General features: G+C 41.1%; 1 protein-coding gene across 1 annotated transcript; it reads left to right on the top strand.

Annotated features, from left to right (window-relative positions):
- The first annotated feature begins 132 nt into the window (after positions 1-132).
- LOC145452589 (rRNA methyltransferase 3, mitochondrial-like) lies at positions 133-6868 on the top strand. The gene is made up of 4 exons (XM_080330780.1): positions 133-507; positions 782-965; positions 1937-2140; positions 5398-6868. Exons 1-4 carry the CDS (start codon positions 164-166, stop codon positions 5956-5958), a joined length of 1293 nt encoding a protein of 430 aa, XP_080186906.1. The 5' UTR covers positions 133-163; the 3' UTR covers positions 5959-6868.
- The last annotated feature ends 5496 nt before the right edge of the window (positions 6869-12364 follow it).

The raw sequence follows: 12364 nt of genomic DNA, 5'->3' as shown, positions 1-12364 counted from the left end.
GTGAGTGACTGCAGTTAAGTAAAACATGACTCTGATCGATGTAATTTGTTACATTTCTTGTTAATATGCACACTTCATGCTGAGAGATCCACAGATAGTGAAGCCTGGTTTAAATATGTGTAATTAGAGCATAATTGACTGTTTCAAAATTATTTTTTAGATCATGGCGTTCTTAGGCCAGTCTCTACTTGTAAATTTAGTCGGAAGGAATTCTGTTTTTAAAATTGCGTATCGGTTTCGACGGGCTACACCAAGACGGGCCGTGAAGACATTCAAAAATGAGGTGGAGTATAACGAGCATCTTGAAAAGCAGAAAGAAAAGGGCAAGAAAAATATCAAGGCTGTAAAGGCTGAGCAAAAAGTTGTAAAAATTGAGGATGATGAAGAGTTCAATATGTATAATAATATACCCAAGGATGTATTGGAGTTGAAATATGAAAAGCCCAACACAGCGAAGATCGGAAACTTCTCGAAAATAATGCTTAACATGAAATCTAGAGCTTACAGGTAAGATTGATGATTGAAGAGTTATCCTAATAATCAGATGATTAATGCCGATAACAATATTGCTGATTACTGCGTATCATCGTGGCTTCAGATAGATACAAATCAATAGTACTGAATCAGCCTAATTACTTTGAATCAGAACTTTAGATCTTTAATATTTCTTATGATTTACCTGTAGCCTACCACGGTGTGTTTTGTGTAAATGGTAGAAAGGTATTTATATATAATTAAGAGATTCTTAGTAATGCGCATCCTTATGGACTGCAATATGTAGGGAGCGTCACGGTTCATGCTTGTTGGAAGGAAAATTCCTGATCGCAGATGCAATGAAGAGCGGAATGTTTGTTCGTCTGTTGTACTTCAGTCGGCTAAAGAACCTAGTCGGTCTTCCCATTGATGTCCTGCAGAAAACAAATCTAATCAAGGTCGATTTCAGGGAGATACAACTAGCGTCCGAGGTGAGTGCTTCTCCGTTTTGAAGATGTCAGTTTGACATTATGCTTTCCAACTGCAAGGCTTCAAATAGCAAGTTTGGTCATGGTTTAAAGTAGTGTTTCCCAAACTTTTTTGAGCTGCCGCCCCCTGGACAATGAATTAAGTACCAGCGCCCCCTCCGCCTTTCACCACGCTTATATAATAAAACGAAAATTGTTCTGCCTATGTTACAGCTAATAATGAGACGGATGAAGATGGTGTATTGTCATCATCCTCATTATATTGGTTTGGAGTTTTGATAAGTACAATCTCATTCTAAAATCTCCACGTCCCGTATTGTCAAGTCGATTTTTGCTGTGAGTCAGAAACTTTGTCACGGCACAGAAAGCACGTTCTATCGAATATGAGTGGGGAAGGGCAACGAGGAAAGATTCAACCTGACGCCAGGGAGAGTATTTCTGTTTGATTTAATTGTGTGGAATGGACATATTTGAATCATAAACTTTGGAGAATATGTCCGTCAAGTATATCTGTTCTCGCAACCAGAACGTCATGTCCGGGGCCATGGTCACAGCATTGAAAAATCCACGATCATTTGAAACAGCGAAATAACGCAAGTCCAGCAAAAACTTCTCAATCACTTCGTATTGTTCTCACAGAACACAACGAACCAAACTTTGTATGAGAAATTCTGCCGACTGCTGAATCCTTCCATTGATAGGCAGGACATCATTGTCAAGTAACAATGGACTTTTCCGGTACAGCTGATTCAATAGACCGACGGCCGTGTATTGCCTTTACTGAATCGAATTTGGCTGCTTTATTCATCAATCGTTTCAACACTATGCAGCAGTTGCCTTACCCTACACAGCCCCCATTTGCTATCACAGCCCAATTTTATAGCCAGCACCCCCCTAATGGCCCATTTTATGGCCAGTGCCCCTTCACGCTTGCGAACGACCCCATTGCATATTATTTTGCGTAATCTTTTCAGTTACAAGTTCAGTCGGAAGGTCTAATTGCGGTGGCAACGAAACAGGATGAGATTACGCGGCAGAAGTTGGAAAAGTGGAGAGCAAATTTAACGAAAGAAAGCAACGATACCATCCTTCCTCTGACTCTGATATGCGATAACATAAGGGATGCGGGAAACATGGGCGCTTTGCTTCGGACTGCAGCTGCAGCTGGTTGTCAGCAGGTGAGTTATGCAGAGATGGCCAGTAACATAGTATAGATAACTAACCTAGGGATAGATGTGTAACTCAGTCTTGAATACCAAGAGAAGTCTACTCCTGAGCCGACTAAAAGAAGCATGATTGGTATTCCTATAGCTGGCAACCCATGTGCTAGAATTTAATAGTACTGGTCTTGATCGAAAGCTAGTGTCACACTGATTCCGAAAATACAAAGTAAAATCTGGTCAGGGCAATGGAACCAAGCCGAAATAGATGTCAAAAGCCGATTGTTCCGAACAATCGGAGCGCAGCAACACAGGGTTGTAACCAAGTCAGAAGTCAGGGATTAGAGCAGGGGCGGGCAACTTCTCCAAGTCGGCGGGCCGGATATAGGAAAATTAAGTACTTGGCGGGCCGGATTGCTGAATCGATACATTATTCGCCCATTTATCCACGTATACAAGGAATAAATCGTATTTAATGAATGTATTTTAACGACAGCAATGCAATTTCAAAGCCATTTCTCGCCAATAATGACGAAGACAATGTGGATTTGAGAACAGCATTGTCATACAGCAGGGGTGGCCAATCTTTTTGCCAGTCACGGCCGCATTTCGACTACTCATGTAGCCTACGGCCGCATTCCAGGGAATAGCCGTAATGAACTAGCAGGACGCCAAATACTCATGTTAAAATGTCTATGTCCATTTCCGGTGAACTCCTTACTAATCTATTAAATAATGTAGGCTGTTCATAGTCGCGCCAAGCGCGAAAATTTTTTCAGATTCATTCATGAATTTCGTCATTTAAATAAGTAATTCTACATATTATTTCTCATTCCATGTGATCAGATTCACCGGTAGAGTTGGTGGAGGGTCGGTCAGGGCAGGCCAATTATTATTAGTCACTTTGTTGCATGCTGTTCTTTGCATGTCTTGACCTCCCGTCAGGATTGTCGATATAGTGAGGAGAACACGATTCCGAGTTGGTATTTCTATATGTGGCGCATCTGTTCGCAACGGTACTGTGGGGCTCTGATTACAAAGTGCGCAACTATAGTAAAATCGAAAAATAAAGTCGCATTGAATCGCGCGCTGCGCGAAGAAACTTTCAAGAATAATTAAAATCTTTCAAGAAATCGGGAGTCAATTCGTAAATTCAAATTATACGTCGACGGCCGCCAACACCTACTAATTGAATTACGTGTCCACGGCCGCACAAATTTGCTTCTACGGCCGCAGGTTGGCCACCCCTGTCATACAGGTACCACCATTTCTGCTTCTCTCTGATCAATCAACACACGGTGCAATCCTTCATTAAGATTTCAAGGCGTTCAATAAGCCCGGTACCCCAAATTTACGGGGTTAAGTAGGTGACGAGATAGCGTGGTTGTTAAACTGTGCGGCCTGTCTATCTCGATATTGAATTCATGTGGGTCGCGGCCTTAAAATTTGAAATTGGTCCGTGACCAGTTTTCAGTTGGCGACACCTGGCATAATCGGTGTTTTACAAAAGCCTAGAAGTATGCGCCGTGCTACAAGTCGGCGGTTACTGAATCAAAAATAAGAAATATCGGCCTGGTGTAAATGACCATTGTCGTTGACACACACCATTATTACCACAAATGACATTAGGGTTCAGTACATCGTAAATACCAATAATGCAAGTCTTCTCGCTTCGACGAACTTACGCGTAAGCTCCACCCTCGCTCGCTGTACATAGATATGTATAAAAATATACAATCACTAAAATGTATGTGAGCAAGTAGTGGGGAATCTCGGAAGACTGGGGCCGGCGGGCCACATTATCATGTAAGACGAAGAACTGTCCGCGGGCCGTATGTTGCCCACCCCTGGATTAGAGGGTTAAGTCCAAGCCATAGTGTTTTGACTCTAGTCCAAGTCATTCACTGTTCAGTTTTGAGTTCAATCCAGTTCAACCCACTTTTTAAAACTCTACTCGAGTGATATAGAATGACTCGCATTCATAATATAATAGTTTTCGTCAGTCTTAACATTTTCTGGCCCTATTTTCCAAGTACCAGGACTGAGAGACGAAAACCAATAATGGGGTGACTTTCATATTCTTGGAAGCTACAATGAAATATTATGTACGGGCCGTCCATAGTCTCCAATCATATGACTTGATCCGAGTCATGCACAATGACTCGAGTACGGGTCAAGTCAATACACAGAATGACTCGAGTGGAGTCATTTTCCGCATTTGAAAAATTGACTCGAGTCAAGTCAATACACCAGAAAATCGCGATTCGCGTCGAGTCATGACTAGAGTCATTTCTACCCTGCTGCAACACAATGACTATAACAATGGACAATGGTGTCAACCGATTGTTCAGAACAATGTCGATGTGGTTCCATTGTTCTGACCAGATATTAATTTGTATTTTCGGAATCAGAGCGACACTAGCTTTCAATTAAGACCAGTGCTATTAAATTTTAGCGCTTGGGTCGCCAGCTATACGACTACCAATTATGCTGCGCTGCTATTAGCAGGCTCAGCAGTAGACCTCTCTTGGTGTTCAAGGGTGGCGACTGAATTACACATCTATCCTTAAGTTGGTAATCTATAAACAAAGCACTTCTTCTTTTTCTGAGTACTCAAGTAGGTTTTGCCTTGAGTATGCGACCTCCGAACCAAAATTACTTTTTGACACTATACACTACTAATTTTTGAGGTGCTTGTTTTTAGTCTAGTTCCACTTCTACTTGACTTTTGTTGGCAAAATTAGTTACTTTTTACTTTCGGCTTTGTAAAGCTTATAATATATTTTGCATTTGTCACTTTTTTGAGTGAAATTGTCATGACAAATGGGCAAAGAACCTCTGTATCACTGGCCACCGGATTTTGTCGTTTGTCATTTTTAGATTATCTTCTTTTACTTTCATCAAGTGTGCATGCCTCCTCTTTACATGGCCTTGGCCCAGGCCCAGGTGATCTCAAAGACTGCTCCAAGTCGTTTCGGCATCATTTTCAGAAATTGTACTGATCTTTATTATCATTAGTCATTTTGTGTTAGTCTTCAAGATTCAGCCTGCAATTTTTAGACTGATCCAACCTTTGATGAATTGAGGAGTAACCGACCCCCTCAACCAAATGTAATTTTTGAAACTACTTGTATAGTTTTCAGACCGTTCAATTCCCACTAGTAAAAATTAACTTACACCAACGCTGGTTACTTGACCACCTGTGTCGTTATTTTGAGAGGCTAATAGCTAAATGAGAATCTTACATATGTAATCTGATAACGATCCATTTCTAGGTAATCACAACACAAGGTTCTGTCGATATATGGGATCCCAAGGTGATCCGGGCTGGCGCTGGTGCACATTTCAAGATACCTATCCTACCGAGTTTATCGTGGAACGAAATTAAAGCAAAGATGGACGACTTTGACGTGCGAAATGTGTATTTAACCTTGCCTCAGTCGAAGAGATTGAAAATTGATGACATTTTACCAAACTACACCACTAAAAACGACCTACACAATACACTGATTCCTGATTCTGGAGTGAAATTGGATGACATTGATGAAGATATTTCCAAGAGGATGCGTGATGTCACAATGCATCCATTGCCATATTATGATGCCTTATTTGTAGAAGACGAACACACGGTCCTTGTTTTAGGTAGCGAAGTACTGGGAACGAATCCTGAGGCTTATCTATACTCCATCGAGACCGCCCTTCGGAATAACCCCGAGATTAAGGAATTGCATAATATTCTTAATATACCAATGGCTTTTGAGTCAGAGTGCTTGAACACTGCTGTTGCTGGCAGCATTTTAGTGTACGACGCAAAGCGTCAGCTAACAGATCAGTAGCGTGCTATTTTGAATATCGTAAGCTCCAGGGTTGTAACCAAGTCACAAGTCAATCTCACTTTTATAGTTTTGACTCGAGTCAAGTCGAGTTATTTCAATTCACCACCGAGTCAAGTCCGAGTCCAAGTCAGCGAGCATAGGGTCGAGTCCGAGTCATGGAATTATGACTCGAGTCCAAGTCATTGTGCTGACTGCTCAGTTTCCAGTTAAAGTCTTGGTAAACCCACTTTTTATAACTCTGTTTGGTGATATGGAATGGTTCGCATTGATAATATAACACTTTTCCTCACTTTTAGCAGTTTCTGGTCGCATTTTCAAGTACCAGTACCAACAGACGAAATCCCAATAGTGTGTTGGCTTCCGAATTACAATGAAATGTCGGTCTTGGCCGTCTGAGTCTCGAGTCATGCGCAATGACTCGAGTCCAAGTCGAGTCAATACACAGATTGACTCGAGTCGAGTCATTTCCGTATTTTGAAAAAATGACTCGAGTTAAGTCGAGTCATCAGAAAATCGTGACTCGAGTCGAGTCATGACTCGAGTCATTACAACCCTGGTAAGCTCCCAACTAGTCTGTGAATCCGCTCTCTTGAGACTGCCAGGATTGATTGAGTTACGACCGTGGCATATTAAAGAGGCAAAAGGTGCCCTATCCCCCAATTTTTTTACTGTGACGTTGCCACGTAGTGTTTTCACTACGTTACAATAGTTCTGTGGCTATCCCCTCCCAAAAACAACTTTTGATGGCCTCTCTCTAAATTTCATCTTGACTACGACTATAAATACAGCACAGCTGAGACTTTCAGAATGAAATGGAAATGCAGTGTCTGTCTTAACCTTGTAATGTTTGATCATACATGTCTTTCGATATGTTCTTGTGAATTTTTGCGAATAAATTTACCTTGTCCAACCATCGCTCTTGAGTAACTACCGGAGTACTCTCCAGAACAGCCTGGCACTGGCGAGTTGCCATCTACATATTTTGTTGTTCAGAAATTCCAATATAGAACATTCATGAAACAATATCATCAAAACATTGGAACATATATTTTAGGTTTACCATATTTTGGAAATCAAAAAAGAGGACACTTTTTCAGAAATTTGCAACTTGCAACACCGGAGTGAAATTCTCAAAAACTGGTTAACTTTCCCCACTTTGTGATCGGTTGACTGAAAAAAAAAAAAAAAGGGCATCTTTTCCGCTCAGAGCTCAAAATAACGTTTTTTACTCCACATTGCCAGGTGGATGACTAAATAAAAAAAAGGTCATCTTTTCGCCCAGAGTTAAAATCACCGTTTTTCACTCCGAAATACCCGTCGGAGCTTCACTTCTGTGCTGATATGCGGCATGCATATCACTCGCAATTTGCTCTAAATCTCAAAAAAGAGGACAAAAGGGCGTCCTCCGAGGACACTTTCAAAAAAGTCAAAAAAGAGGACAAATCCTCTTAAGAGGACGTATGGTAAGCCTAATATATTTTCATAGAATATAGAATAGAACTACAATTTCAAAATTGGCCAAATTCAAAATTATTCGAGGTCAGTAATCTTGTTGATGCTTTTAGCAGTTGCATAAATAAGCCACGGTTTGCTAATATGTTCCATAGCTATTCCATGAAATTCTACAGAACAGTGGACGATAATTCATAAACTTACATCATCATACAGATCAAAATAAGCCAGTCTGTGTCCAATAATTGTTGTAAATGTAACCTGCATATAAATTTAGTAGCAAATCAAATGTACCTATTTCAGTGATCAAGTCAACAAGATCTGGAAATGCAATGATAATGTGGTCAACCTATTAACAAATATGTTTGCACCAGTTGACATGTCGTCACCCACTGTACAATCCACATTCAGTCTTTTTCAAAGTGGGCGTAAATAAGATTTAACAAAATAATGTTGTTCAGAATAGAACACTGTTATCAAAAATTGTAAACTTTCAACCCGAAAGAGAGTTTATAATTGCACTTGAGCTAACCCTCAAATTGCACGTTGTTAGGATTGCCTCGTTAAAAAGTAGACGTACGAAATAATGAGTAGCGATATGACTGCAAGAGTCGGAAGGACGATTGTCGTTAACTGCTCCATCGCTTGCTTATTCCCTTTCCGCCTTTCTGCTTTCATCTTCGAATTTTCCTTTTGGTTGAACTTCTTCCCTTTGAGTTGACGCATATTGGATGGTTGGGGCACTTCGTGTTGCTACTACAGATATCAATGCGCTCGCCGGCTACTCACAGCACAACGGAATATGTTTACTACAGTACCTACGCTTGTTATGAATTTGATGGCTCGTCACGATGACGTGTAACAACATCGTGCTCCCCTTGTACCCTAAGAATAAAATAGTTGGTTAAGTCTTAAGATTTCTTGGTTTGGCTTTCCAAGAAAAAAAACACGCGTGTAACATTTATCAACAATCGCCATACTGATTGTTCAATTGCTTTTTAATATACGAATTCGTGGGGTTAAGAGTAAATAATGTTTCAGGGGGCACGTTTTGTTGCAATGAACCATGACGTCCCCTCAATGCACGTTCTTTCCCTGCGGCAAAATCTGATCCCAATCTTACCGGCATAGATATCACTGACGTGTCCTGACACGATGCCGTTTTGTACCTGTATCATAGCATTGTTGCGTCCAAATTCCAATCTCCATAACAATAGGCTTACCATATTTTGGAAATCTAAAAAGAGGACACTTTTTCAGAAATTTGAGACTTGCAAAACTGGAGTAGAATACTCAAAAACCGGTGAATTTTTCCCACTTTGTGACCGGCTGACTAAAAAAAAGGGTCATCTTTCCGCTCGGAGCTCAATATAGCGTTTTTCGCTCCGAAATACCCTCCGGAGCGTCACTTCTGTACTAATTTACGGCATATCACTCGCAATTTGCTCTGAATCTGACCTAGATTTTTAAAAGAGAGGACAAAATCTCAAAAAAGAGGACAAAGGCCGTCCTCCGAGGACACTTTCAAAAAAGTCAAAAAATACGACAAATCCTCTTAAAAGAGGACGTATGTTAAGCCTACGTAACAATGAAAAATTCGAGGCTGATTGTGGGGGTTCCAGGACCACGAGCGGAATAAAATTTGTATTTTTGTAATCAGTGCAGAGTCAGATACCCGTTTTACCAAATTTAATTCTCGGCAAGCCGGTCAAACATGACCGTCAAATTTCCTGTAGCCAAATGGAAAATGTGACATGAATCAATTTCACTGAGACGTGAGATTCGCTTGTGTCGACACCATATAGGACACTATGATTTAACCATAGTGTCCTATAGAGAGAGAGAGAGAGTCTTTATTTTCATCCAACCGAGAGAGAGAGAGAGAGAGAGAGATATGATATTCTTTCTCGCCTGCACCATCGAGATGCTTTGGCGACGGAGTTGCGATACGGCCCCATGAGGTCATCTAGTCTGCGCCCCCGTTTTTTTTCTCCTCCATGCTATCCGTGATTGCTGAGCGCCTAGCAGGATAGCTGCGGATACCATTTTTCGAGTCTTTGGTATGACCCGGCCGGGGATCGAACCCACGACCTACCGCTCGAGAAGCCGGACGCATAACCATTACACTATCTCGCTCGCTCGAAATACATAACAAACGGCAGTGATGGCGGTACAGAAAATATGCGTGCTCAGTATTCGGTATTAGATAGGAATGATCGATAAGACCGTGAAGGTCATCTGGTCTGATCACACCAGCATCAAACAAGTACACTTGACTCTGAACAGTCTGGCTGTAAAAAATGTTTAGTTAAGAAAGGAAAATAGAAGAAAAATTAAACGATGGTAGCAAATGATCAATGAAGCAATGTCTGGGCGAGGTAGGGCAACAGTGTTAGTGTAACGACAAGAGGTGATCAAGTAGGGCTTTTTTGCTTGTGTGGATACAAGCAAATCTCACGTCTCACTGCGATTGATAGACGTCACACTTTCTATTTGGCCAAAGGCAATTTGACGGTAATTTTTGATCGACTTGCCGAGCGTGAAACTCGATAAAATTGGTATCAATCGAAAGCTACCGCGGTACTAATTGCGAAAAAATAAATTTTATTCTGCTTGTGCTCCTGGAACTCCCCAAAATCAGCCTCGAATGTTGCATTTTAACGGAGTTCATCGCAGCTGAGGAGCAAGTGCACACGAGAGTAAAGAGTGTTGAATGTGCATGTGCAATGTGCATGGATGCTCAATAGAGCTGTTCAAAAAAACTTTTTCTTCAGATTTCACTGGCTACTTGATAAAATTGTTAGGTTGGTGAAAACAGCGTAGTACACGAACTTTGGCTCAATTCCAACCACTAGAAGCGAGATTCTAGCAGTGGAAAGTTTTGAATATATCATTAAAAAACAAATTTTTTCTGTCGAGCCCATAAAATTGTTAGGCTGTCAGGTGTCCCATGATGCACACCAAATTTGGCTCTTATAAAGGCTATGGTACGATACTCCGTTATAATGCAACATTCGCCAGGCTGCTTTTGGGGGGTTCCAGGACCACGAGCAGAGTAAAAATTATATTTTCGCAATCAGTCTTGTGGTGTATTGAAATGATGGAATTATTATAGCAATAAACTGAATTGAATTGAAAGTACCGCTGTAGCAATCAATCAATCAGGTTTATTAATATTTTCATCGTTTGAAGACATCACAAGACTGCGATACAATGAAAAGATAGGAAGGCCCCCGACCTGATTTGAAATCTCGGAAGAACTCTTACTAAAGCATTTTGAAATGCTGTAATTGATTTCAGTTTAAACAATTGTCGCTATTGTTCAAAGTATGCTATTCTCCGGTGCCCAATATCACTATTCATCACTAGCTGATACTGCTTCGTCGATGGTACACTGTCATTCCATGGAGGAAGAATTTGCTGATATGAATGGGCATGGGCAATTTTGGCATATTGCCTTCGACTTCGGGCTCCCCCAAAGACCAAGCTTTACGAGGAGATAGCTAACCCCGATCGATTCTTTAGTCCAGGGGTCGCCAGTCTGCGACAGCAGAAGGACAATTATGCGGCCGTCGACACTTTGATTTGAGTATAATGTGTTGGCGGCCGTCGATATGCAAATTGAATTTTACGAATTGACTCATCCTTAATTAATTAATGAGAGTTTTGATTTTTTTTTTGAATTTTTTTTCGCGCTACGTGTGGTTCAATGCGTATTGATTTTCGATTTTTTAATATATAGTGTCCTTCGTAACAGTGCGTATAGATGCGAACATAGCGGAGGAATTGATGCGCCCCATAAAGAAATACCAATTTCTAATCGTGCCCTCCTCATCACGAAGGAAATTTCTTACGGGTAGGCCTATGTTCGGGCGAATCCAATATCTTTCCACTGTACCGACAATCCTGATGGGAGTTCAAGAAATAACGGCATGCAACAAAGGGGACCAATAACAGTTATTGGTCCACCCAAAGATGCAGAACAGAATTGATAACTCCCCTAAGAATAAATATTTGGTAGTTATGTGAACCTATATTGATATTAATGACGAAATTCACACATGAAGGTGAAAAAAATCGTGCTTCGCGCACGGTTTCCGTGCGCATAGTAAGCTGATTTGAGTAAATAGATTAGTCCGGAGTTCACCGACAATGGACAATTGGACATGGACACTGGACAGTTTAACGTGGGCACGGTCTCCAGTTATAGTTCAATACGACTATATTCACTGGAATGCGGCCGTAAGGCTACATATAAGTAATCGAAATGCGGCGTGAATAGCAGAAAGGTTGGCCACCCCTGCTTTACTTGCTGAAGAGTGTTGTCAGGGATCGTGCGCAGCTCATAAGTGATGATCATGATATTTTTTGTTTTATTTGTATTTATTCAATAAACTATTATTTCTTTTGTAGTATAACTATGCCCGTCGCCCATGTCAGAAAGAGAGGGCACGGCGTTGTACTGACGTAGAGTTATTAAAATGTGGTTGATTGACTGCATGACCTATTTTTATCTCGATATTGAAGTCATGAGGCCCGCGGTCTTTACGAATTTTGAAAAGTCCCCCGGAGCCCATTTTGAGTTGGGGACCCCTGTCCTATGAAATCCAATTCAGCAGTGGATGGGGATGATAATATGTTCTTTTATGGTGATTTATACCGGTATATAGTAGGGCTACCATACCTTTTGAAAGTGTCCTCGGAGGACGCCCTTTAGTCCTCTTTTTTGAGATCTTGTCCTGTTTTTTTTGAGAATTTAGGTCATACTGCAAAATTGGACTGATATGCCGTAAATCAGCACCGGAGTGCAGCTCCGGCGGGTATTTCGGGAGCTGGGCGGAAAGTTTACCTTTATTATCATTTTTTAGTCAACTACCTGACAATATGGAGGGAAAAAACGGTAGTTTGGGCGCTGAGCGAGAAAGTTGACTTTTTTTTAGTCATCCGACCGCAA

The sequence above is a fragment of the Botryllus schlosseri genome, chromosome 12 (assembly GCF_051294905.1).
Source record: "Botryllus schlosseri isolate E-star chromosome 12, Bs_hap1, whole genome shotgun sequence".
Lineage (NCBI taxonomy): Eukaryota > Metazoa > Chordata > Ascidiacea > Stolidobranchia > Styelidae > Botryllus > Botryllus schlosseri.
Note: the sequence above shows the minus strand (reverse complement) of the source record. Positions and strands in the feature narration are given on the sequence as shown.

Bases quoted from the DNA above. Each gene is read 5' to 3' on its own strand.
- LOC145452589 (XM_080330780.1), top strand. From the start codon at position 164: ATGGCGTTCTTAGGCCAGTCTCTACTTGTAAATTTAGTCGGAAGGAAT. The intron at 508-781 runs GTAAGATTGATG...TGCAATATGTAG, and splicing joins ATGAAATCTAGAGCTTACAG to GGAGCGTCACGGTTCATGCT. The intron at 966-1,936 runs GTGAGTGCTTCT...TAATCTTTTCAG, and splicing joins AGATACAACTAGCGTCCGAG to TTACAAGTTCAGTCGGAAGG.